The sequence below is a fragment of the Lates calcarifer genome, linkage group LG1 (genome assembly GCF_001640805.2).
Source record: "Lates calcarifer isolate ASB-BC8 linkage group LG1, TLL_Latcal_v3, whole genome shotgun sequence".
Lineage (NCBI taxonomy): Eukaryota > Metazoa > Chordata > Actinopteri > Centropomidae > Lates > Lates calcarifer.
The window spans coordinates 10,513,679-10,541,529 of NC_066833.1; the positions used below are offsets into that span (position 1 = coordinate 10,513,679).

Consider the following 27,851-nt stretch of genomic DNA (forward strand, 5'->3'; position numbering starts at 1 on the left):
TGTTATATTGTGGTATAGTGTATTTGTACACTATATTAAAAGTTAACGAAACTATAACGTTTTTTTTAAAAAGTTAGAAAAGAATAACTACACCAACTCAAAAAAGGCGTGTCGCTTTAAAAATGCTAATTAAGTTTTGTTAGGGATTTATCGTGACGTCACTTCCTGGGGAAAGCTTTGCCTCCTACTTTTTTGTTGGGACCTGGGAGGAAATTATCCCGGAGGGGTAACGGGGTGGAATAAGAGAAGAAATAGAAACGAGAAAAAAAGGCAAATTGCGAAACCATGGCAACGTACGGGGTTGCCGTTTAGTCGCCCTACAATGCAAGCGGACGTGTTTTCGCCGTGAATTCATCCCAGGAGGTTCTTGTAAGTATCCCCTCATCCAAAGCTGTCCTCGGGATCCACAAGTGGCTGCGGAGCAAGTGTCTTGTCTGAGCTACTGGCAGTGTTTGTTTTGCTGCGCGGGGACACGCACGCACGGTCGGAGTCGTACGCGTCCCGTACGTTCGTCACTAACGGTTAGCTCGAGCAGTAAAACGAACGCACACCTGTTGCTTTTCGCTTACACCAGGTACCTCAGGCCTTAACTGGGAACAAGTGAAGCTAAAGGTTATATTTTTGTGTTTTGACCCACTTAATGTGATTCCAGTGGATGTGTTGGACATGTTGTGGTGTGTTTTTGTAATTCAGAGTTTGTAAAACGGTTTGGCAGCCCGGAGAGCTTAGTCCATATCGGCCGTTTCTTCTCCTGGCTGACCTGAAAGCAAATTTACTCATCGTAGAAGCCGACTAATGTTAGCTTACTCCTTCATTTAGCTAGTGTGTAAACTCCCCCTCTTCTGTATACACACCACTATGATTGTTATACTGTTTTCACTCGGTTAAAGTGTTCAATAACGCATTTCTAATGTAGTTGGTTTGACGTTAACGTGAGCTCTGCTAAAGTAACGCGATAACACATATCCGGCCGTTTACCTTTTATACAAGGTAACGTTAACTGCGAGACTACGACAAACAGATGCTGGAACTCATAATAAGATTTACTTAACTGAAAATATAATACATTTCCCTCTCCCCAGATGAGTTACCTTACCTGCAAAGTAATATCAGTAGCGGTGTATATTATTTTGGCGACATTTATATTAACATTGTCACCTGTAACATAAACTGTCCCCATAAAAACATACGGTTGCAGTAAACTTATTGAAATGTTAAGACCAAGTAATAATGTAAACAAAAATGGCGCACCTGCCAACCTTCAGGTGCACTGTTTTCTTAGTTAATATCAGGTAGGTATTCATGGTGGATCACTAGATACCTGCCAGCTAACACAGAATACCTTTTCCAACACATACACTGCAGCACTGGTATTCAGCTGCTTTTTACCTGACATATCTCCCCTCATGTTTTTAATTATGTCACATTTCTGAAGTACAGTATTTAATTTCTTACATGTTTTAATCTCTGCTGTCTTCATTTCCAGGTGTAGCAGTGTAACCCTCCCTCTTCTCCTATCATGCTGAGTTTCCTGCGCAGGACGTTGGGGCGACGCTCCATCCGGAAACACGCAGAGAAAACCCGGTTACGGGAGGCCCAGCGAGCCACGACGCACATCCCTGCTGCTGGAGATGCAAAGTCTATCATCACCTGCCGTGTGTCCTTACTGGACGGGACAGACGTCAGTGTTGACCTGCCGGTGAGGAGAGCTGCTAGATTATACGTTTTTAACATGGTGGTGTCTTTACTTCAAGTGTGCATACTTTTCTGCTGTTGCTGAGAGGACGGTTAATGATCTGTAAATGGATTACTGCATACTCATTCATATTCAGGATAACTAACAGTATTTATGTGCAAGCTGGAAAGCGAAAGGAGGTGTACGAGTGACCATTGCATGCCTGTGTCAGTAGAGCAGTCGTTTTAAGCCTGTGTAGTGTGTGTCAGTGTGTGTGTGTATGTGTGGTAGTGTTGCTGATCACCTGTAATTCCATGATCCCCTCTGGAGAACACACTCAATCACATGACCGCATCACATGACATGTTGGGCTCATCACCAAGCGGACACCGAGCAGAACTTCACTCTTCCTACCTTTGACTCTTTGTTCTGTCCTTGTTCTCCTCTCCTTTCCCTTTCTCTTACGCCATGCATTTGATTTCTCAGTATCAACTTCCCCCCAACAAACACCAAGCCACTACTGGGGAGAAACGTAATGTTGCGTTTAGGGTTGCCAAAAATTCCAGGAATTTACAAAGTTGGAAACTCTCCATGGGGATTGACAGAATATATATTGAATAGAATTTGCAAAGTTGCAGGTTAGGTGTCTGATTATGACAAAACAAAATGTTTATATTTATGTTTGCAAATGATACAAATTACTCCCCAAATTTTTAATTAATTCCAATTTCTCATTCAATATTACCAGAATTCCTTATCTTAATTTCTCCTTTCCAACCCTAGTAGCGTTTAATTGTGCAACACTGTAGTGAGCTTTCCTTTTTCCCTATGCAACATTCCCAACAACCCGGGTTGTAGATCCAATTTTTGTATCTGTCCCCTAAAAAAAAAGAATCTTTTCATTTCTTCTTTTAATTTTTAGTCTAAGATCATTCTCTAAAACCAACAAGCAGTTCAGCTTATTGAACAAAAATGCATGAACGTATTTTACTCAGCACGTCTCACAAGATGGATATTTATAAGGCTGTTTTGCCTGTGTTGTTTTTATTATTACCTATTTTAAGGATGGAGCTAATTGATTTTGACCTTTCTTGCCTCCCAAGGTATGCACTGTGTGCACCTGGAGAAAGTTTTTGATTTCTGAATGCATTCCCGTGGTCTTGTGTTAGGTTTCAAATGAGCTTCCTTTGGGTTTCCCCTCCCCCAGATATACATAGCTTCTGCAAACCTTTATTTCTTATCTTTCTAAGTGATAAAGTGTTTAAATGCTCTGCCTTCTGCTTTAGATAGCCACTGCACTAATGACAGCATCACCAACAGCATTTCAGTACGAACAGCGAGGAAGTTTGGAAGAGAAGACATGACGTGTTGTAGTTCAAGATTGTAAAGACAACATTTAATGAAATAATCGCAGACAACACAGATGCTATCCATCTGTATTTTAAGCACCATTCCTCTTATAGTTTAGCTCCTACAGTGAAGCCTCTCTTTCCCTAACATCTTAAAAGTAGTTTTTTATTAATGTATCCTCTCTGCTAGCTGGGGAAGAGGAACAGTGTGAACATAGAAACCTTCTGATAGTAGAGAGAGAAGTTGAGCAGGTTTGCAGGGAAACATCGTAGCTTCCTGCTATCAGTGTTTCAGCCAGTCTTATCATTTAGTTGAACAGACTCTGAGAAAAAGTTCAGCATAACAAACTGCTGCTGTTCTCTGGTGGCCTGTCTTTGCTTTAAATGTAGTATAGGGTCTACAGGGATTGTAAAGTGGTTAAACACAGTTTGGTCATCAGTTAAAAAGACTATAGCTTCCCCTTGTTGTAGTTTGGAATCATGTTGTGTTGATCTTCAGCTGTATAGTTTTCAGTTCAGCTCAGGATGGCAGAAATGTGGGAGACCCCTGCTGAATGGTGCAGCTTGTTTTTCTTTTTAGATGTTCAAGTGGTTGTAAATACACAGCCACAATCTAAAACTGAATAGGGCTCATTCACATACTTTAGCTTCCCAGCTGTCTGTCTCTCTATAGTATGTAAGGCCACCCAGAGTTGTTTCCTAGGGATACGTCTGTGCACCAGCATCCATGTCCTCACATAATTCTGCACAGCTTTATGATTCACATTTTTTTTCTCACTAAAGACAAACAGCATGTAGAGCACACGCAACTTAAAAAAACTTCCACAGGTGCTTGATCAAAAATCAGACGAATAAAAATAAGACAGAGGATCCACACCAGAGATCTTCATCAGGCATTGTCAAATTCTTCCCCTTCTCACCACCCTGCAGCCACTCACACTGTCACCACCTCCATCTTCTTTTTCTCCTCTTTCTTTTCTCCTTTTCTTAATATCACTTGCATTATTGCTGCACAGTGCAGCCATGATAGTCAGGACTCCCTGATACACTTTCAGAGCTTGTGGTCAGTCTGTGATAATTAAAGCAAACTGTTCAGCTGATAAATCGCCAGTATGTGTTGTCACCTAGTGTCTGGATGAGTCTGTGGTATTTGCAGAGTTACACAAACTCAAATCAGCGTGTGAGTTGATGCATGGTTGAGGACAGACAGATGATTGCTTTATCTTATCTCTTGTAGTGTAATAGGTAAACATGGCCCTGAAATAATAAAGTAAGAGGTTTTATTCCCGTTTTTTTGGAAAGCCATGCTAAATAGGCTTGTTTCTAGAGTTCAGTCAGGGTGAAAGCATTCACCAAACAGCATGATTTTCCTTCTTAAAGTACTTGTGACATTGTGTTCAGGGCCTTTTAAATGGATGCATCACTGCACTGGTTTGTTTGATGACTGTAGATGAGAGCATCAGCTCACTTGTAACTTAAACACTCAAAGTGTCTGAGAGACGGAGCTGTACGCTCAGAAGCAGGCAGAAAGACTGCAAACAGCCAAACAATACTGCAAGGACTATAACACACACACACAAACACACACATACACACACACAATGAGTCCTTTGTACTCTCTCTCCCTGGGTATTGTAGGGGTGCAGCATGCCTTCTCAGCTATGCCAACTAGCATGGGGCCAGCCCCCCTGAGCTACCCAGGAGCTCTCTTGGGGGGTGTGTGTGAGTGTGTGTGTGCGTGTGTGAGTGTGAGGGAGACGCAGCTTTTTTAACCACTTTGATTTGTCCTTAATTTTTGCAGGTAACATTTTCTACATAGTTTATAAATCAATTCTAAAATTAGAAATGTTATAATAATAAAAAAAAAACTACCACCATAAAATTAGAGTAAAAGTGCAGTGTTTTCATATGCAATAAATATGTTTTTTTGATAAAGACAGTAACAGTGTTCATTCATGTTCATTTGAAAAAGGAGCCATAAAGAGAGATACCTGTTAGACTTAACCAGAGTGACTTGATTGACATGATTCGTTACCCTCTGTCTTATGTGAGGGCTTCTTGAAAATGCTTTGTAAATGGACTATTTGTTTTCAGCTATTAAAATTAGAGATAATTTTTAGTGCAAGATTAAATACAGTTAAAGAAATAATTGGTCAAAAAGAAAAAAAATCAAGCTGGAGAGCCAGAGAAAAAAAATGCAGCTGCTGGCTGATCTTGGATGGCATCTTTTTACTAACTCACAGAGCCAGATGATCACATGATGTCTTCAGCCACCCCACTTCCCTCAGCTCCTGGGCGTCTGGGGCACTTCAACCCCAGTTGCCGTGGCAACCATGTCGCTGTGCCTCATGGTTGGGTCGTGTGTGTGTCTGTGTGTGTGTGTGAGAGAGAGAGCACACATGTGAGAGAGAGATCTCCCAGTCCCAGGCAGAGCACAGGCAGTAACTGGTACGGCCTCGTCAGAAAGGGCAACACCTATTCAAACTCAGAATACTTCATGTTAATATTCTCTCATATCTCTCTGTTCAAATCCATGAAACACAAATCAGAACACATAACTCTGCTTTGAACAATGTTTTTCAGACGTGCAAAAAGACAAGCTCAGCCATTTTGAGATGATCTTTAGATGTTGTGAACCACTGTATATGTTCAAAAAATGTTGTTTATGTCCTTGAAAGCACTTGATTTTAGATCTGCAATGATTGATCGCTTGATAGATCAAACAGAAAATGGCTGTATTGTATTCCTACATTCTTGTGTTGTAAGGTAATCTCAGGCTTTGGATGCAAGTTTCTTGAGAGCTGTTGATATATTAACCATCCTGAGTATCAGTATCCTCACTATGAATTTCCTCTGTTTGAGGCAGATTGTCACTCTAAGTCCTCTGTTTGTTTGTTTGTTTCCTTCCCTGGTCAGAAAAAAGCCAAAGGTGAGGAGCTGTTTGAACAGATCATGTACCACCTGGACATCGTAGAGAAAGACTACTTCGGACTGCGCTTCATGGACTCGGCACAAGTGCCGGTAAGATCAGAGACGCTTTAGTTTTTTCTTGACGTCATGGTATGGGTGGCATAATTTGTTGGGTTAATTTTGAAAAATCAAATATTGTAAATTTTGGTTCCCACAGATCATGATCATGGACAAATATTAAAACATGAAGACAGTGAAATGATATTAACATTATCTACTGAAGTGAAATATCCATGTCTGTTCAGTAGTGTTATTATTTCATGTTACACCAAGTTCTATCAGGCAGTCACTTCTTAGCCAGACTTTTGAATTCAGTCCTAATTCACCCGTTTGGTGGAAGGCTTTAGACGGGGACTTTTCCTCTGAGTGAATGGGCTAAAGGGATTGGTTATGGGACTCTTGTCAGCTCTGGGAGTCAGGCCGTGCTCTTGAGACAAAGCGTTTTAAGTCACTGGTCTGCCTCTGACCCTGTCCCTTCACACTGATAATGTGTGAAGACCATGGAAGGAGGGAGAGCTGGTGGGAGTAGAGATGAAGCAGAGGGGAGGGACATGGAGGGGAAGGGTGGAGGTGGAGAGTTAAATGGGCATTGAAGTTTAGAGAGAAGAAAGAGAGGGAGGGAGGGTTGTAACAAGGAATGTGGGGGAGAGGAGACTAGAGAGTGCTGTGAGTTCCTCTGTTATCTCTCTCTCCAACTTACACACATGCAAACACACCACCACCACCACCACCTCTCCTTGACATCGTTCATGCCTCACAGAGCCAGAACTTCCAAGAAGAGTTACAGCACAGAAGAGAGGACTGAGTCCAGTGTGTGTGTGTGTGTGTGTGTGTGTGTGTTTGTGTTTGTGTGTGTGCTTCCCAGGACCTCCCTGATCTCAACTTTTCATTACCTTTGTGAATTCATTCAGTTGCACACATAAATATTTCATTTCTTAACGCAGGCAGGTAAAATAGTTATGGAGAAAAAGCACGAGGTCAGGTGTTAAAGTAATATAGCTGCTCGCTAATAATTAGATTAGACTTTTGTTTTTACACTGAGGGTAACCTTGCTGAAGATGTTGTGTTTTTTAAATTGATATTAACCTTCTTGTTGTTTCAGCACTGGCTTGATGTCACAAAAAGCATCAAAAAGCAAGTGAAAAGTAAGTACACAGAGGCCATGCCTCTTACTGTTTCCCTCTCCAAACATGTAAAATGACTCTTTATATCTCAAAACATCTGGTGAACAGAGCGTTTCTCTTTATACTCATGTTTTATTCTGTATTTTATTAAGTTGACTGTTCTGTTACTGTGGTCATTACATACCTCTTGTCATTTTGGTCTCTCCTTCAGTCGGCCCACCGTACTGCCTTCACATGAGAGTGAAGTTCTACTCTTCAGAACCGAACAACCTGCACGAGGAGCTCACCAGGTGAGTAAAGACGTGCTCATTTCAACTTTTTACTACAGCTCGCTCTCTCTTGCACGCAAATTTAAAAAACCCATATATAAATGAGATTTATAATGTAATAGGTCTCTATACCTTGATTGTTTATTCAGTGTGTGTGAATTTTATATTTAACATAACAATGAAGAGATGCTGCTGTTTTTTTTTTTAGTTTTTTGCTGTTTATTTTGGTCACATAATAAGCACATCTCCTGCAGTGTTAACTCCGTCTGAACAAAACTGCCAAGTTACTGTATTTGACTTTTTTTTTTAACTTTCAGATACCTATTTGTGTTACAATTAAAGCAAGACATCCTCAGTGGCAAGTAAGTAATCATCCTGCTTTTTAACTCTTCACCTTAATAAAGTACTGCACACAGGGGGAAAAAACTGAAAAGGTTCAGTTAGAGAGAGGTGACGGTGGCATCAGGAACATATTTCACGGATTAAGAAGTACTTGTGGTACAGTGCATTAGTTATTATAGGAGCTTTTTAAAAACACACCAGATTGATCTACACTGCCAGAAAACCCTAGACACCAGATTCTCCCTTTTATCATAAGAAAGCTAGAGCTCAAAAAGTGACCCAGCAGCTTGATTCTGTAGTTCCTGGTACCTGCTCACATTGTTCAGCACACTCTGAGTTGGTGTCCAGTCTGATTGTTCAGAAGCTGTCAGAGTGAGTCAATCTCAGAGCAGACAAGAACAGATAATAAGCTTATGACAGCCAGAGAAACGCTAACAAATAAACTTTTTTCAAGCAACCTCACTGCTGGCCCATGTCAACAGTCAGTTTTCTAGCACTACATTTGTTATTCAACCTGTTATTTCTCACAGCTAATTTCAGTTTATTTCCTTTCTTATCCCTCTAAACGTGCATCCATCAGTCGCGTTGGTAGTCACGGCCATCTTACTATAAGAAGCTTACAGGATTACATGTCGGTGAACAGAACAGAATTATTAACAGTAGTCAGTCAGACTGGGAATATAAGTGTTAGTTTTTACTACAAAGAGATTAAGTTTTTCTTTCTTTCTTTCTGTTTTTTGATTCAGCAGGCCTCAGTAAAGGTCAGAGGTGGTGTTAATTAATTTTATTGACTCTTCCATGTTTTTGTTTTCAGGTTAGAATGTCCATTTGACACAGCAGTGGAGTTGGCTGCTTTCTCACTACAGGGTAAGGATCCAGGATTCTCTCCAACTCTGGTTTAGTAGTTGGAATCAGCTCTGTAACAGCAACCATTGCAGGTGTAATGTTTTTTTTTGCAGTGCACACTGGTTTACAGAGTTGGGATGTGTGCTCTCTTTGCTTATAGTGGTGTGAGTCAAACATGGCTCTGACTCCAGTGAATAAGTCCCTTTTATTAAAAGTTAGTTTCTTTTTGTCCACTTACTGTAAACCTGTTACAGCAGCTCCAACATGCCAAGCCGTAAACACACTTTGTGCTTTCTCTTTGCGCACTATGAAATAACGTCCCCACGTCCCATTTGAGCTGTGTCCCACCTGACAGAGCGATGCACTCTCAAGTCCAGCTACAGGACTGGACCCTTGTGTCACTGCTCCGTGGGAGTTTTCCTCGATCTTTTCAACCCAGTTATGGCTGTCTTTGGGAATCACCATCTGCTTTGAGTGACGTTCCTGGTAGCATTGCTGCCATGGTCACTGAGGCACATAAACCCCTCCACTACAATAAGATTGTAAATCAAAGGAGTGGTGTAGCTTTAGGTGGAGTGGTGGAGAATGAACTTGCAAATTGCGGCTGAGATGTGATTTTTGTATACCTCTGATTTTCAGAAAGAGGCTTTAGCAGCTCCTCTGCATTAACTCACACATGGGCCAAAAAGCTGGGAGAGCGATAGGCTGCTATTTATTGTGAATGGGGCCTGCCATTGCTAGCTTGGCGCTGCCTGCTGAGCTACAGAGATTTAAAAGGAGAGGAGCCAGCTGAGGTGGTGTGGGCAACTGTTACAGATTCCCCCAGGAGAAGTTGAAGGATGTTGTTAGGGGGACGTGTAACTGGGGCTCACTTCCTGCTTCCTGCTTATTACTGTAGCAACCTAGATGGACAGAGGATTAAACTTGTGACTAGTAACGAAAATATTTAGCTCAACACAATCTGTTACTTTAAAGGCAATTATATTTTAATAATTGCTGAATCCAAGGGCAAGATTTTTTTTTTTTATTTATTTTTTTAGATCTGACCTCTGTGGCTTAAAAAAACCAAAGCTCTTTCATGACATTACTTGTACTGCTGTACCCCCTCGCCTCTCTAATAATCCTATGTTGTATCTGTGGAGCAACAGGGATATTGTTCCCTCTTACTGGCATTATTTGCTCATTGAACTTGAGTTTGAAAGCTTAGAAAAGGACAGTATGGTGTCCATTTCAGAGCTTTTGATGTTTACAGAGCTAAATTTTACATTAAATTAAAAAAAATGCACAAATGGAACAGAAATCAGTCAGGCTTTCTCTAGTACCAATTATTGAAAGTAGGAACTATGTACTGTACGTATATCCTTTTTTTCCGCTTGTGCTTAATGTAGCATTTACCTTCAAGAGCCACATAAAAGAGTGCCGTTTGATAGGAACAAAGGTTGAGTCGGTAGAGACATTTATGGAATAGGATTGCGTGCACAAACCCTTGGAGACACACACACACATGCACACACAGTCACTGTGGGGTAAATGCCAGCTCATTAGTGCTCCATCCTCTTCAGAGGCCCCCTAATCCAGTACCCTTTCTGTCTTCTCTCTTTCCCTCAGTTGAGCTTTCTCCCTTCATTTTCCTTTTTTTTTTCGGAATTATGTTGTTTGTCCACTGACATTTACGGGGACAGGGCTGGGATGAAATTGTCTTTTCTCTCCTCTATATCCTGAGGCTTTGCTCACAGCTGGACTAGCTAAACAGTGAAGAGCTCCCAGCAAGTCCTTGTTTCTCCTATCTGCCCAAATGTTGCAAAATGTAATCGGAGCCAAGACTCAGTCTGTCCAATTTCTCTACACCACCGTACCAGAGCGTTTTTCACTTTGTCTTGTTCTCAATACACTTGTTCTTATCTAGTAAAGATTTCTGTTTTTGTTTCCTGCCTGAACCTTTCTTTTGGTCTCCATTTTTCACCATTTAAAATCTGTGACCTCTTGTCCAGAGAGAGATCAGTCCCCAACCTAATGCTACACAACGCTTTGTGCGCTGTGACATAGAGGAGGGCTGTTTGTTATTTTGTCCATTACCTACCACTGCAGTATTAGACACTCTCCCTGTGGTCCTCTTCCAGGGGTTAAAAGTCAGGGTCTCGGTGAGCACTAAAATATGATTTAAGGAATGTTTTTAGTCTTCGGTTTAACTGTACACTGAGCTCCCAGTTTGTTAAATACACCTGTGCAGCCTCATGCAGTCTACGCCTACAGCCTCTCAACATAGTTAACTTACTCTGCTCAGGTTTTGAACTGATAAGTGTGTTTGTCTGTGTGTTTTTTTTAGCTGAGCTTGGTGACTGTGACCCATTAGAACACACTCTGGATCTGGTGTCAGAGTTTCGCTTCATCCCCGAACAAACAGAAGACGTGGAGCTGGCCATATACAACACATGGAAGGACTGCAGGTAGGCTGGCAGCAGATGTCATATGAAAACAAATAAATCTGCTTCTTTCTGTGGTCTGTGTAATATATGGGCTTGAGCTGTGATGGTTACTGGAAACTCTGTGTTAATATGACTTTTTTGTTGATGGGTTTCTTTCTGTTTTTTGTCCAGAGGTCAGACACCGGCTCAAGCTGAGATTAACTACTTGAATAAAGCCAAGTGGCTAGAAATGTACGGGGTGGACATGCACATGGTCAAGGTAACTGACACAGCCTTTCTCACAAACATCATAGCTTCAGTCTACTTGTTTCACATATGTGCACTTGTACTTACATGGAGCGGAGCTGGGATTTAAAACAGGAAGTTGAAGGGATGTGCAAAAGAACATAAATATGTAATAAGGTCATAATTCCATCTCTTTTGCTGTCTCCTCTTTTCCCTCTTTGCTTGCCTTTCCATATCTGTCCTGCAGGCAAGAGATGGTAATGAGTACAGTCTGGGTTTGACACCCACTGGAGTCCTGGTGTTTGAAGGACAAACCAAGATCGGACTCTTCTTCTGGTAATATTTTGTTATGATTTAATATATTGCTGCAATTTACTTCAGCGCTTTAAGATTTGTGTTGGATGTACTTTGTGTTTTTGTTTTAGGCCCAAGATCACTCGTCTAGATTTCAAGAAGAGTAAACTGACGCTCGTGGTCGTGGAGGATGATGAACAGGTGAGCATGAGCGCACACACTCCCTGTACACTCCGTACAGTGGAATGATGAAAATGCAGAACAATGCCCCCTTTGTATGGTACCTAATATTCACAATGAATGCACATTCTTCACGTTGCAGTCAGGCCCATAAAAATGAGTATCACTCATTAAACTCGGTAAATTATGGTTTGTATCATAAGTACTGTGGTTATTTTCATACAAATCTGTATGAGAGGACAGCAGATGCAAAATCTGTGAACTACCACAAATAATTTTTAGTCACTTGAAAGAAAATGTTCAAGCATGCAGAGCTTGCTTTGTTTGTAATAAAACAAATGAAGTAATAACAGAAATCTGTTGTTTGACGAAAGGGTCTGAGCCTTAAAAGAGTTTGGTTCCAAATCAAAATGAAACAGGACTTTGTATTGTCGTGCCCAGAGGCGAGCGTATATGAGAGAGAATGAGAGTCTGTTTATGTCCATCCTGGAGGTCTGTGAGTGAGGTTAATAAAGAAGCCTGCCCCCTCTGGTATTTCTGGTATGCACTGTTCTCCCACACACACACACACACACACACACACACACACACACACAGTTTTAACCTCCCTGTTCTGTCCTGAACAGTTACATACTATATGCTAGTCTTTTCACCACCAGGAATTTGCTCTAATGTAGTGCTGTAGTTTTTAATTCTTTAACAAGATGCTTGTGTGTCTCACACACACTCAGCAGGAGCTTTAAAGATGAACCAACAGAGCAAAGGCTGGCTGTGAGTCTGGCAGAGGGTCATTGCATTGACAATTGTTGCACATATTTTGAGAGGAAACTATGGATAGAAGAAGTCAGTTTCTAAGAACAGGTGGTTAGTTTGGAATGCACACTCACACAGTCTGTGAGCTTGTGTTTGTGCTTCTGTCTCCCTGTCTGTTAGCTTGACCCAAGTGGGACCAAGTCTCGCTTTCTAGTTCAGAATGATGGTCGGGTCCTACTTAGAATAAATAGCTATGGGTCTCAAGTCTGTGCAGAATTTTTTAAATATATCTAAAAGGATATGAGAAGTAAAGTAGTAGTCAAAATGCTGTTAAAGTAACAGACATTTTTTGTCTGTTACCTGAGGAAGCTATGTTGCTAGCTTTGTTTTGAGATTTTGAGATGGTCAGGGTTCTGTCTTAGGTGAAAGTTTTTTTAACTGGCTGAGGTGCTGGGCAGGCTTTCATCCAGGCTGCAACAAGAAATCAGATGAATGAGACAGCATCTGCACACTATCCCGCAGCCATTCATTCTTCACACATCAGCCTCCCTCCACAAGTCAAAGCTAGCACACAAGCTCTCCTTTATGGAAAACATATTGGCTGGGAATGAAGGAGTTTCAAATGATTCATGGGTTTGTTTTTAATTTAGTATGGAGGATTGTACAACACTGTGCCATGGTTGCAAGTTGTATTCCAACTGGCGATGCTAACTCTCATGTTACTCCACCGACATCTTATCTTCTTCCCCCGTGTCACCCAAATCTAACCCCATGTCAAACCTTCTCAGGGTAAGGAGCAGGAGCACACCTTTGTCTTCAGGATGGACCATCCCAAGGCCTGTAAGCACCTCTGGAAGTGTGCTGTGGAGCACCACGCTTTCTTTAGGCTGCGAGGGCCGGTACAGAAGAATTCTGCACGCTCTGGATTCATACGCATGGGATCACGCTTCAGATACAGGTAACAACTGGATATTCTGGCAGATCAGAGAGATAAGGATGCTTTTGAATGATGGCTTTATCTCTATGCGTGTTGGTAAACAAGCGTTGCAGTAACACTGTTTCTTGTTAGGAATGGGTTTTACATGATAATATTTAGCCTTGTGGCACATTACTTCACCATGCCTGATGCTGTGCAAGTAAGAGGTTTTTCAGTGCCTATGAAATATTTCTCACTCTGGCTGCTTTTTTCATGTTTTATTGTTTTTCGGTGTAAATTCAACAGGATGAAATTGGGGATTTTTGACTCAGAAAAGTTATATAATTATATAAAAAACAACTACCTCAGTTTGTCTCTAGATTAAGTACAAATGTAAAGTGTAAAATAAAAGATTGTAAAAGCACTCAGCCCTGTGCACACCTAATTCATCACTCAGGTGCCAACTGCTTTCCCAAGTCTCAGCATTTCATATTTAAAAATAACTAAAAGAATGTTTGTTTCTGTACCATGTGTCTGAACGTACTAACAGAGATAATCCTAGTGTGGCGTACAGTATCATTCCTCTGTACATACAAAACACCCCCACATGTGTACACACAGATACTTACAGTGGTGCAAACCAGGCACTCAGTGTCAACATACTGCAGCTAGCCAGCTAATTCCCCTGTCTGTGTGTTTAAACATTACCCAGTTGGGTAAGCATCGGCAGTAATGTTGGTTTAACACAGAGGTTGCAGGGTTTGTTGTTAATAGAAGGTTATCGCCTGGATGGGTCCAGAGTTCAGCAGGGGTCATCGCTGTGCCTGCTGTTTTTGAGACAATGAAATTTATCCAAAAAAAATAGAAAAGTTGTCTTTTGTATTTAATGGTTTGGCCTGCATTTGTCAAGGTTGACATTACTTACAATATGGGAACAAATATAAGTCTTTGTAAGTGTAAATTAAGTTTTTTCCTTTGTGTGTGTGTGTGTGTGTGTGTGTGTGTGTGTGTTACCAGTGGAAAGACAGAGTATCAGACAACCAAGGCCAATAAAGCGAGGCGGTCTGCCTCCTTTGAGAGAAGGCCCAGTCGACGTTACTCAAGAAGAACCATGCAGAACAGAGGTGAGGAAAAACCTGGAACCATATACATGCAAAAACATGTACACATAGAATATATACATACACTGTGTCATAGTATGGTCTCATGCTGAAATAGAAATGTCTTAAATGATGAAAACATATACACACTTATGTCTTCTTTGAAAAAAATGTTTACATTTTAGAATACAACACTAACATTGTTTCTTGTTTGTGTTTTTACAGGCCCATTCCATCCACAGGAGTGAGTACACTGATTTTTTTCTGTTTTTATGCACGAGCTGTACTATTCACTTTACCTGTCAGTGGGTTTAATGTTGCAGCTGATAGGTGTATATCATGTAAATCTGTCTACAGTTTCCCAGGACTGTTGCTTGCAGTGCTGTGACTCACATGCGTACACACACTCCCTCTCCTTAGTCATTCAGTTTCACCATAAGACGTGGCTATAATCATGTTACAGAGGAAGCCTTTTGTGAAAGGGATGTGTGTGTGGGCTGAAGACATGATGTCAGTGATAGTTTTAAGCTGTCATGGGACCAGCTGATTCAGAGCATTGTGATGATAAACATTCCTGTGACTTTTCATCACACATCATTGGACAGACTTACGCTGTGACGATGCTGGTACTTTTGACACAACGATGAAAGGATGAAGCAGTGCCATCTTTAAATAAGGATGGCGATTTGCTAATTGGCTCATGGATAACCTGGTAGACTAAATAAAAAGAGCGTAATGGGAAAAGGGTTACCACACTATAGACCACACTGAAGACCAGTTAATTTTTTAAATCCACATGCAGTGTTCAGATTTTTCAAATAAAATCTCAATTCCTTTTTTTTCACAGACTTCTTTCCTCAGGCAATGGAGTCAGCTCCAGCAAGGACAGCAAGGTAAGGAGCAAGACCTTACCTGTTTTAAATATTGGGAAACAAAACAGGGCAGGCAGGTTTTGAACTCAGACAGACAGCACATAGAAATTAGTTAGTTAGTTAGCTAGAAATGAGTACTTTGACAAAATGTGAAAATGAAAGTGCAGCTTATTGATAGGAAGATATAAAACTTTGTATTTAATCATTTATTTTCTACCTTTCTCCTCCCAATTTTTTCACCACCTCCTAATCTCATCCCCCTTTCCGCTCTCCCCTGTAATTCTTGTTTCTGTTTCATATAATTCCCATCTTTCTCCTCCACCTCAGGTTACTCCCAGTAGAGGTGTCTGGTCGGGCGTACCTGTGGTCACCCCAGCAGCTGCTTCTGCCTGTGGGCCAATGGAAATTGAGACACTGCCCAGGAGTCCTGGAGGAGAAAAAAGGAGGTTGGTGCCTGGATAATTTGAGTGTTCCACCTGGTTCAGAGTCAGTTTTATTGAACATCAATGTTATTTACATTTTTTTTTTCAATTGTTGAAATACTCTTCAGTCTGTTGCAACTCTGTAGAAGATAAGCAGTTTAGAAAATGGATGAATCAGTGTTCATATGTCAATGGCAGCTTATAAGGTTAGCAAAGGCTGGTGTGGGCTGACTGATCCCTGTTGGGTGCTGAAGGAAGTGGGTGGATAGCAAGGTGTGTTTCTCATGGTCTAATGCCATAAGAGTAGCTTAACATGGCTTATCTATTGACCCTGTCTTCTTGTGATCGGGGGAAAGTGGCAAAGCAGGTGGTGGGGAGGCAGAGAGAAAGAGTGTATTTGTGTTTTCTGTTTGTGTTCCTTGGAAACATGATGACCTGAAGGTCAAAGTTACTTGTGCATCAGCATCTATGTGACTTAGCAGATGCAGCACACACACACCTGTTATAGCAGTGTTTATGAAAGTCAGGTAGAGGGAGATTTAAACTCAAGAACGATGGACTGCAGTTAGACAAGCAGCAGACAGACTGATAGTGGACTGGTCCATACATGAGGATCATACATGCTCTGTAAGGATTTCTCTTGCTCTCAGTTTGATGTACAGAAACTGCTAGCACTTATCCGAGCACAGTACCACAGATATTACTTTTTTTACTGCTGTATTTTTACCTCTCACCTCCTCATTTCTCTCAGTCAGAGCTGCTGCCTTTGAACATGTATATATGTATGTCTTTTTTGTTAAGCTTGAAGCTTGTGTGTGTGTGTGTGAATGAAAAATGTAAGTGTACATATGTGAATATTTATGCAACCTCCTGAGATATAAACCTGCAATGTTCCCCTGTGTGTTCCAGTATTAACATGTACTGAAGACTTATTGGTCTTTTCTGGAGGCAGGGCAGGTAGGTACAATCAAGCACCAAATCTTGCCATTGCTCTGGCTTTAACCAATCAAACGCTGTGCAGTGACGGGCTTTATGATTTTGGCTTTGGAAAAGGGTTCTTTCTTGCAGTGCAGTTGTCCTCTGTGATTCTCTGTTTGCCTTCTTTTGATCCGCATGAAATGCCAACCCAATCGGTGCAGGGAATGGTGTGATGATTTTGCTGGGATTGTGAATCAGTTGATGTGATCTTTGGATTGGTTCTCTTCAGGAATTGGCTGCATGTGGAGTTGTCTCTCCTTTCAGTCATCTAATGTCATGCTGTACTTCCTGTAAAGTTTGTTTGCCAATCAGTGTATTACTATATATCATATTTGTGATGCCATAAGCTTACAAAAAAGTCAGGTTTTTAGTGGTGAGAGTGAGGAATGATGTTTTTTTCAGGGGTAAAGTAACCAGGCCACTGTGGCTGCATAAAAAAAGCTCATTCAGATTTCCAGCTCAAGCTGATCCGATTTCTAGTAAAGTAAATTTCTGGTCAGCTGTAATAAGAGGATTGCCTGTCATTTCTGTAGGGGAGGGGCAGATTTTTATTTCCATTTTTTGAATGTAGCATCGGGGGCACAGGCATGATCTTGGACCTATCATAATAATTATGCTGGATCCTCCTCTGAGTTGCTCAAAGTAAATGGTACATGAACTGATTACTCCATGAGAAAAATGTTTCTAAAGCTTTTTCTGCTGTACGGCAGTGGCTCTAGATTTTTTCACTTCTCAGTTTGTTTAAGCAAGATTAAGTTTTCCAGTGATGCAGTTACGTCAATGTGATCCATTGTGCTTCAGCCTCCAGAAACAATTTCAGCACTGAAACAAGTACTCCAACTTGTTGTGTATTTCATCAGCGCACAGTGTTAGACTGAGATGACCTCCGATTTCATACCACCTCTTGTTTATGCCATCAAACCATGGAAACAGTTTACAATGAGCTCAGTGGACACGAGGAGGATGCTTTGAAAGAGAGCTTGCTATATCACTAGTACTTAACACTAATCCCTTGTGCTCTTCCCTTTCTCCTCCCACACTTTTCTCTCTTGCTTTTAGTGCGATTTCTCAGTTGATTTTGCATTTCACTGTTTCGCTGTTGATTTTGCAGCCGTCAGCTTTTCTCCTGAGCAATCAATCCCCTCTTACCAAGCACAAGAGAGAGTAAACATATGTGATATATGATGCCTTTGAGCTGAAATTATGATTCAAATTGACATTATTAATTAAAGAATTCACAAAAATAGTCCAAGTCTGTGTTCTCTGACAGTGCCATGATAGTTAATAGATATTAGGTTTTCTAATCCAGATGCTGCAACAGTATCAAACAGCTCCTAGTTAAAATACTAATTTAAAAATGATGAATATTCAAAATATTCTCTTTAAATAATGATGTACTTTTAAATATTTTTTTCCTATTTTTGTTCATATGCTTTACAGCTGTTGCCCTCTCTCTCACCCTTGCCTCTCATTCTTTAAGTTACTCACTTTCTTATCGCTGAATAGATTAGTCTTTGTTTAGCACCTTTGGAACTAGAAACTAGAACTAACAAAAACTCTCTATTGCTCTCTACGAGAGACGGCGTGGAAAATATAAAAGGTCAGTGAAGTCGTCTGTTGACCATCTAGTCAACTGTCATCAAGTTATTTTACAGTGGCAATGGGAAAGTGTATCCTCCCTTGCCTTTTACACTCCCAGTAGAGCTGTCATCATGAATAAAAGCTCCAGCACTGCATATATAAACACAGATTTGACATAAGCCATCAGACCTCAGGGGTTAGAGGCGCAAAGCCAGGTCACTGACGCTCCAGAGACATCCAGTCCACTTCACTCAGCTCAAGTGTTCATGTCACAACACTTGTCACCGTACACTCAAACGCATGCCAGTGTACGATGTAGCCGACGCAGTGTAGTGTGAGCTGCATGGCTCCTGACACAGCTGAGCTCATCACAACCTTATTCAGCCATCAAAACTGATTTCTCTGTATAGGCTGTGTGTGATTAAGTAAAACAGAGTCCTTAGCACTGATACAGCTTTACAAAATCCTGCAAGAGCTGAGAAAAAGTTTAGCCATATGTAATCAATTAAACTTTCTCTTTCATACTAATATTATCAGTTGCTGCTGCCTGAGATTCTTTTCTGCTGCCTTCTACCCCCCCCTGTCTCTCCCTAACAAGCTGTGTGTCCACCTCCTCCTCCACCACTGTTTGGGTTTACCTCCACTCACTCACTCCATGTTTCTTAAACCCCCTTCCTGTTTGTCCTCTTCCCCTGGTCCTTCTCTTTCTCCTCCACCCCTGTTCTCCTCAGGTCTCCTCTTCCCTCCATCCTCCCCGCTCATGTCTCCATCAAAGCTCCCCACAAGTGAGTTGGACAGATCCGACCAACTGACAACGGTCTCACCGTCTGTACTGACATGAATTGGACAGCAAGCACGCTAATAACTGGGACTGGCTCAGCAGTGACTCGCCCATGAAAAACGGATGTTATTTGTGGTAGTGACTGGACCACATGGAAGAACACACTTGGTGTGAACGCACATATGCCTTATGAACTGAAATATTCCTCAACAGAAACTTCACAGTATCACTTACTCAGTTCACACCCGTCACAGACTGACGCTTCTCCAGGCTCGCAGTCGCACTTGATACTGCCCTCTCAGTATCTCGGTCCATCTCTGCATCTCGTTTCGCCTTCTTTTCTCTCCCTCTATTTTCCTACCCTCAGAGCTTTCTTTCTCTCTCTCTCTCTCGTTCATTCCCCTCTTCCCCCTCTCCTTCCTCTGACCTTCACTCCCAACTTCATAGTGAAACTGGCTGGCTGGAATGAGATGGTATCAATATGAAGCTAGGAATTCAACTCTCCTCTTGACTCTGCAGGGAAACAATAGGTCACATAGTTCCTGGAGGTTTTATACAAGTTTTCCTCTGCCTCTTATCTTCACTCTCTCAAAAATAACTTTGATTTTGTAATACACTTCAAACACTGTTGCTATGTTAATTAAGTTTGACTTCCATCCAGGTGATTTTTATATAAGAAAATAATTTCTGAGGAAAAATAATATTCCTCTCTTTTAAATTTAAGTCGTTCTGCACATTTCACGGATCTGCTGCTCTGTTTTAGAGGGAGGTTTGATAAGAAGGCTGTTATCTTTGTCAACCTTAGAGATATTTATCTAAGAGGTTGTTAAAAGTGCATTCCAGAAAAAAATCCATATCTATTATATTTTACACATTGTTTCTTGTGCATTGAAAACATGCTGGATGAAGCAACTTTTGGGAAGAAATCAAACAAGCATAATAATTCCATTAAGATATTCAAATCTGAATCAAAATGAAATGGGAGTAGTTTATTTGTTTTTAGTACTCTGTAACTGGCACATTTGAGAGGGTTTTAATGAAATGACCCAGCCATTAAGGTGATGGTGGGTTCGGCTGATAAATACAAAGTGTGTAGAAGCTGATAACCACTGAGTGCTTACCTACACCACTGTGCAACTGTTTCTTGCACATCCCACCCAATTAAGATGATTTTATCATATTTTTGCTTAGCTGAATGTTTACAACATAAATATGACCAAAGGATGTACATTTTTCTGTATGTTTTAAATCATTTCACAGAATAAAGACATGATTACTCTTGACACAGAGGAGTATGGAGCTTTAAATGTAAAACATCCTGACTGCTACTTTACTGTTAGAGAAAGCTTTTGGCCTCTTGTTAAGATTGTAAACTATGTATCCTCTCTGGATACAAAGGCTAGAACCATATTGAAGCACAGTAACAGAGGAAATCTATGCAGCAGGTCGCTGTTAGGATTGAACCAAGTTCATGATTTAACTCTGGGTAGTTTGAGAAGATTTTCATTGGAGAGTCTCTCTATGAAAAGTGTTGACTGTACATGCCTTTTTAAAAACTTTTCGGAAGGTTTTCTTTTTTAGATTGTTGTATAGATGCATTCAGAGCAGGTGGTGTTGCAGGTGTAAGCTGACACTCATCATGACACTCGTCATGTATGCATACTGGATTCCATGCTGAACAGAGTACCTATAAACCATTTATTGTTTGTGTGGGAGGAGAGTGTACGCTCTTGGTTTTGTGTATGTGTACTTTTCTCCTGATTCGTCATGTGTTTGTTTTTATTGCCAGCATGAGGACTCGATACATCCTCTCTGTCCATTCTGTTTCCTTCTTGGATATCTTACGATGTGGCTGTGTATATATACATTTGGTTCACGAGTCCCTTGGCAAAGCATTGTACTTTCCTTCACATATTTGTATGTATGGTGCTTCAGCTCCTCTTCTCTCCAGGCAGTGTATAGTAATATATACCACTCATGTTTCACAGTGTCCTCAGGCTATAGAAATATGAGGTAATTACAAGGTTGCTGGAAGTGCTTCTACCAAAACCCATGTATCAAATGTTTTGCTTCGGGATGCTTCAAATTCTGAGAATATTACACAACATTATTTCCCACAAATGTTTTACTTTCTTTGAAGACTTCTTACCATGGGCTGAATCGTGCTTCTTCAAAATTGTTCCTTTACCTCTTGGGAAGACATTTGGTTTTGGGCAGTGTTTCTTTATTTTAATGGTTATGCAGCTCACATTTCTTTCTGGTAGAAAGAAACAATAATTGCCTTTATTCTTTCTTATTCCTTTTTAGTTGATTCTCAGTACAGTAGATGTATGATGATATTTGCCACACCAGCTGAGGCACCTATGAGCGTACATAATTCACTCTATCCATGAGTTATTATGTCAGATTTTTTTATATTATTTGTATAATTGATGTTGAAATGGTATTATTTAAAAATGTCTTCTGATAAATCAGCGTGGGCCAGTTTTATCATCTTTGCAGAGTCCATTCATATCTTATGGATGCTGCAGGTAAGCTGTACAGCTGTATAATCCTGAATTCTTCTGTTCCAGTTTTGGTTGAACAGTTGTATATTTAAATGCATCTGTTGTTTAAACCCCCATTTTGACCTGCTTCTTTCCTCTTTCCTTGTATTGTCTCTAGTGTGCCCATGGTCGCTGACCTGATGGAGACATGCATTGATGACGTCCTCAGGGCTCCTGTCGTTCCCACGGTGACAGCTGCTGAGGAGGCCGGACCAAGCGCTGCCTACGCCGGAGCCGGCGCCACGACCGAGGATCCGCTCAGCCTCACCGGTGAGTCTGTTTAAAACCAACCACAAAGTGGAATCAGCGTGGATGAAAAGTAGAAAATATTTAAAAACTAGTTTTAGAGGCCAGTCTTCCTCTAATCTGGTAAATGTTTGTGAAAGTATAAAACAGTGACAGACAGTGTCTATTCACTGAAAGAACTGAATAACGTTGGTATGCGTGCATTTAGATTTACCTGTGTGTCCTCAGAAGCAGCAGCTCGTCTGAAGCAGCTGGAGTTGGAGAGCAGTCCACTTCTTGCTACTCCGAGAAATAACGTCAATGTCAACGTGGCCATGAACAATCAGGTGAGTGTTTGTTTATGCAACATTTCTACAAAAGACAAAACTAATGAAAGCCTTACCGAAATATAGACTAGAAACATTAAGTGAAAAAAAGAGAAAGAGCCAGTTTGGCATCTCAGCTAGATTCTGATTCAACTGATTGCTTCTTTTTTTAAACGGGATATGTGTGTCCCATCTGACCCTACTCCAACAGGATGATGTGGTGAAGCTCACAGAGAAGGGTGGTCTGAGCAGCACAGGCAGTAGTCCAGTTGTCACTCCACTGCGCACCCCAGAGGATCTGAAGAGTAACATCCTAAAGGCACAAGCTGAGGCCGCTGCCCTCAAGGTGAGGAAGTAAAAGAAAAGAGAAGAAATGTGTCATAGTAGCTGCCAAGTGAACTGGAGATGCTTCCCTCTGTCTGATTATCTCTCTCTGTTTACCTCTGTGCAGGGGTCTCTAGAGGAACACGTCGTAATGGTCGGAGATAAAAACTGTAACCTGCAGGATGCTTCTGCCAGGTATGACCACACACTGTAATGAAAACATAGTTCACTAATCTGTAGTTGCAGAATTACAATAAATGAATAAATGGGAAGATGTATTATCTCTTAACTTGAGTGGGTGAAAATGTTTCTGCCATGGCTCTTACATTTTATTTAACTAAGCCAAATAGTTATATTTTTGTAGCATGATTTTTAAGAATCTCTTGTCCTTTAAAGCACAGCACACTCAGTCAGTACAGAGCAAACATGCACAGGAGAAAAGCCATTGTCGCTTGTGCTTCATTGTCTTGAAACTGGGTCCCTTCCCTCCTCCTCCTCCTCCTTCGTCTTCCTGAGTCATACCAACTGTCATTGCAGTCTCAACCAATCACAAATCACAATCCCTGCTGGTAGAGCTGATTAACCTCTTGAATATTCATGAGAATTATTAGCATAGCTCAAAACATTACATCACCTGCAGTTCATCCCTGTAAGCAAAGCTGTACAAATGGAAAGGCAAGTCCCCTGTCTTGTCTCTTTGGTGAATGCTTAAACATGAACCTAAAAATAAACTTTCTAAAACTGTGATATAGCTTAAAGCACAGTAATAAGTAAGTTTGACCCCATCCTGTGAGTCATGTGTTTTATTATTTAGAGATTCATGTGTACAAACAAAAATATGTGCTGTCTTGTGCCAGGTTGAAGGTTCGCACCGGGCGGTTGGGCAGTAACTCGTCTCTGTCCGTCAGCAGTCGCCCTGACACCCAGGACTCCTGGGACCTGCTAAAGCCAGCTTCACTGGTCTCATCAGCAGGGGCCAGGTCAGTGTGTTTGTTACTGTGTATAAATGCTTTTGTGTGCAGTTTCCTAAACCTTCTGAGAGGACTGAGATGGATGCTTTTTATTTGTTTTTCCTCCTCCTCCTCTTTTTTATGTAAAATCATCACCAATACTTTTATTTTAATGTCTTTGATTGCATCTGTTGGTGTGTTTTAGTAATGAGTGCACATGCGTACTAATCAGGCTGTTTTTCTTCTACAGTCTGAAGAATGTAGACTAAAGATCTCTTGATCATTTGAACAAGAACATGCACGAAATGATATTTATTATACCACGGACAAGGACCCTGAAATCCAATCATGCCAGGGTTTTTTATGATGAATTTTCTCTTCTTAAGTAGAGCAGAAATCTGAAGTTCTCTGTCCTTCTCTCATTCTGTTTTTTCTTCTGTTCATCAGTGCTGAGAGGTTAGCTGAAGATTTAACTCCTTCTGCTCCCAAGATGCCGTCTGAGTCTGCCAGCGAAGTCATGGCACCAAAGGTAACCATTGTGTTGCACTTATTTACACATGTATAAATGTTACAGATTACAGTGGCACAGGTACATTTTTTCCATCCCACTGTACCCACCTGATGTGACTCAAATAAAAGGTTCACATCTTATTTTTAAGGATGGACTGGAAGGCAGCTACACATCACTGACTGTACCGATTACTGTGCAAACTGTGCAAGAAGCTCACTGTGTTACTGTGACAGCTCTGTAACCTGAGAGCGTTTCTGTCTAATCTGTGGCTCCTGTTTGATTTATGTGTATCTGATATGGGATTTGTCTGTTTGTCGGTTTTGTTGTTTGTATGTCGTGATGAAGTGCGTTTGTGTCATTCTGCAGGTTAAAGCAGAGGAGGTTGACCTGAAGAACACAGCCCCACTGTCACAATATGACAACCTGATCGACTTCACTGATCCAACTCCTGTGGTAAATCCAACTGTTGGACTGCATCTGCAGCAACTTTAAACTCCTCGTCCTTTGACCTTCAACTCATCACAAATCCAATCGAACCACCAGAATGGACTGCAACTTATTATTCACCCTCTTTCACACACATTAAACCCATGTGTCTATTTCAGAAATTTAATTCAAATTTACAGCATTAATGAAACCTATAGACTGACATGTACATAAACAGAGGAAGAAAGAGAGTGTGTGTGTGTGTTTGAGAGAGAAACTGAGCTGTCACTGATCTGGGTTGAATGTATCTTTATGCTTTGCTATAGTAAGAGTGTAACAACATATTTGTGGTTGTCTTCCAGCTACCACCAGTGCAGCAGCCCAAGCCTCTCATCACACCTCGCTGGATCATTCCAACAACTGCTGTGGGTGGTCAATCTTCCTCTTATTCGTCTAACTTTTCTCTGCCTGTTGCTTCCTCTCCACAGGTTCTTTGAGAAACAGTTCTGATGTGCATTTAATTATTTAAATCTGTGCCCGTTTTTCCACACACACTGGCGTAGCCGCTGTACACTTTGGCTGATGTAGACGCTACGTAGAAACTGACCTCCTTCCTCATCCCCCTTCTAATGCAGCCTCCTGGCGTCTTTACTAACGGCCTGCTCGACCTTGACCCCCCTGCTAAGGTCACCCCTCTACTCCCTGCAGACGGGGGAGCAGCTCTCACCCCAGCCCTCCCCCACCTCGCTCACACACAAAAAGCCATCTCCGCCAGGTAAAATTCTTGGGATTTGAAACCGAAGCACTTGAAGGTTGTTTTTAAAGCAAGCGTTGTAGTATGCTGACCCCTGCTGATCAGGCAAGAAAATGCTTCCTTCAAATAGAATCCTGAGAGAAATCCAGCAGGGCAGCAAGTGAAACATAAATAGAGTGTTTATCTGTCAGAAATCACTTGTTATTCTTACTTGAGCTTGGTACTTTGAGGCTTTACATTGTCTATGAAACACTGCTAGTTACTGAGCCTATGATAAATATTTCAAAGGTAACAAAATAACTGCTGAAAATTGTTGTAGCACAGTTTTTTTTTTTTCTTGCTGTAAACTGGCTGGCATAGATGTTCTCATGTGGACACAGAACAAAATAATGTTAAATCATGTGACTCACTGCACACACTTATAAGTGAGATCTTTAAGTAGAAATAATTATTTAATCTGTTCTGTATCGTAGTTTGTGTTTGTGTGTTTTCTGAATACAGCAAAGATGTGATTTCTTTTAAATCTTTCAGTGCATGAGAAGTGTGTGTTTAATGTTTTTATTGGCAAAGTAGTCTCTGTCTGATGCAGTCATTTTACCGTCCTGCCCCTCCTGTGTCCCACAGCGCTGTGGGTCAGCTGCCAGCCTCGGAGGATGGAGCCAAACCCAGAGGTCTCCTGACCACTGAGCTCTGATGAGGAGACGAGGAGCCGCCGCCACCACTGCGACCTTCATCTCCATGACTGCTTTCCCGCCTCACCCCATCACCCCTCTCACCCCCTCCGCACAATAAAGCATGCTGGGCCGGGTGTGCTGAACACTGTGGGCTAAGAGGAAAGCAGAAAGGAGGAGGCAGCTGACAAATACCACAACTTCAACCTGCACCCACACTGACAAATAGATTGAACACAATGAATTAAGTACACAGATCATCAGTAGGAACATGAGAGCAGTTTTTTATGACAGCATGACATCAGGCTTAACTTTTATAAACAGTTAAAACAAACATTTAGCTCTGGTATTAACATCTGACTATTGTATTTCACCGTTAGTGACCTGCCATTTACCTAATCCATCCAGTCGATCAAACCAGCCTCTGACACACAGCACCATCTTCTTATAGATGACAAGAAAGAACAGTCAAACCCATCATCTCATGACACTGTAAGGTACGTTAAAGTACGTTAACATAACATAAAAGCATTAACCACTGGTTTATGACATAAAAGGTAGGTTGTCTCTTTTTTATTATCACTGGCTCTGTAACCACTGGATCCCTGCTCCTCTGAGCTTCTCTGTACACTGGATACACAGGACTGAAAAGACAAGACTATAAAAAGGAAAGACACAAACTTAAAAATGTTGATTCTAAGAGATAAACAGCACCTGGACTCTTAACATGATAAAACACGTGGATGTGAGACTGTACTGTCCTTGTAGCACACTGCAGATCTTTTATAAACCCAGTCACTCCGACATGTGAAGCTTTTCTGTTGCAGCCACTGGATCTGAAAACTTCTCTGGATTATCTTTGCACCACTGGACCTTGAAGGAATTCTTTGCAGTGGATGACGATCGAGATGACAGCTTCACGTTTTTCAGCTTTTGTTTTTATTATCCTGCTCTTACATTTTTTGTCTGTTTTTGATGTTTTTATTTGCAGTATCTTTTAAATCTGCACACAAGAGGGACTGAACATCACTGATGAAAGTTAGTTCTGTGTTTCTTATTTGGAGCCTGTTTGTCCCACTCTGCGGTAAACTCTTAATTTGAAGTTACAGTTACAACATTTTGTCCTAAAATAACCACTGCTGGAATTTTTAAAATCCACATTTTTTAAACTTTAAATTGGGAATGTAAATGCCAATTTTTGGATCGTCTAACGGGATAATTGAATTCATTTTAGACGGTAATTTGACTTTAAGTATTAACATGTTGTAGCTATTACCCTGCCTTACGTAAATGAATGTATTCAACATGTCTCATCTTAGAATGCTGGAGATGCCACAGTAGGTTTATGTCACTTTTACAACTCCTCATCTTGAATCCACAGTCGCTGGTACATTGTATAACTGGAGGAAAACTTTTCTACACTGAAGCCTAATTCTACATTTTAATGAAGTATTTTACACTGACTCTTGAATAGCAGAGCTGTAGATGTTGTGCGTTTTTTTTTTTTTTTTTTTACAAAATTCCCACACATCATAATCACTACGTCTGGACCCTCATTCAACCTCTGTCTGTGTAGGTTTGTTTTTTTTTTCAGTACAGTATTGATTTCATTATCTGTCTTGAACAAGGGAAGCTGACTGTTGTACAATGTCGTCTTAGCAGTGACAGTTATTTATGCTACTACTCAGTGTAATTGTTCAAATATTACATGTTGTCCAAAAGTGTTGTAGGGTACAGTTACAGTGTATTGTCAGTATAATTGCATCAGCTGGCTGTAGATATGAAGTAGATTTATATATATATTTTTGAAGATTATGTTGGGAGTATTGTTACTACATACTAAGGAGAATTTCAGCATTGAGGTTTTTTTCTAAGTACAAAAGAAGTAGGAATTGTGTTACTGATCAAACTGACTGGGAGAAACACAGATTGTGACATCTCAAATTCATTTTTATATAAACTTTTTTTTCCTGGAATACCTGATCATAATTCAGTAAAGCTTTGCTACAGTAGGA

General features: G+C 40.9%; 1 protein-coding gene across 1 annotated transcript; it reads left to right on the forward strand.

Annotated features, from left to right (window-relative positions):
- Positions 1 to 155: 155 nt before the first annotated feature.
- On the forward strand, positions 156 to 27,851 carry epb41l5 (erythrocyte membrane protein band 4.1 like 5). Its single transcript, XM_018682295.2, has 26 exons — positions 156 to 369; positions 1,487 to 1,699; positions 5,941 to 6,045; positions 7,097 to 7,139; positions 7,330 to 7,408; positions 7,705 to 7,749; positions 8,544 to 8,596; positions 10,902 to 11,022; positions 11,173 to 11,260; positions 11,474 to 11,562; positions 11,652 to 11,721; positions 13,242 to 13,411; positions 14,387 to 14,493; positions 14,695 to 14,713; positions 15,317 to 15,362; positions 15,669 to 15,787; positions 21,768 to 21,919; positions 22,124 to 22,221; positions 22,412 to 22,546; positions 22,652 to 22,719; positions 23,382 to 23,504; positions 23,922 to 24,003; positions 24,352 to 24,438; positions 24,774 to 24,836; positions 25,047 to 25,186; positions 25,790 to 27,851. The coding sequence occupies exons 2-26, from the start codon at positions 1,520 to 1,522 to the stop codon at positions 25,857 to 25,859; spliced, it is 2,352 nt and encodes a 783-aa protein (XP_018537811.1). The 5' UTR covers positions 156 to 369; positions 1,487 to 1,519; the 3' UTR covers positions 25,860 to 27,851.

What these genes read in the sequence shown, in the direction of transcription:
- epb41l5 (XM_018682295.2), top strand. Translation starts at nt 1,520, where the DNA reads ATGCTGAGTTTCCTGCGCAGGACGTTGGGGCGACGCTCCATCCGGAAA. An exon ending in AAGATCGGACTCTTCTTCTG is followed by an intron (nt 11,563 to 11,651) that starts GTAATATTTTGT and finishes TTTTTGTTTTAG; the next exon opens with GCCCAAGATCACTCGTCTAG. An exon ending in ACGTGGCCATGAACAATCAG is followed by an intron (nt 22,222 to 22,411) that starts GTGAGTGTTTGT and finishes CTACTCCAACAG; the next exon opens with GATGATGTGGTGAAGCTCAC.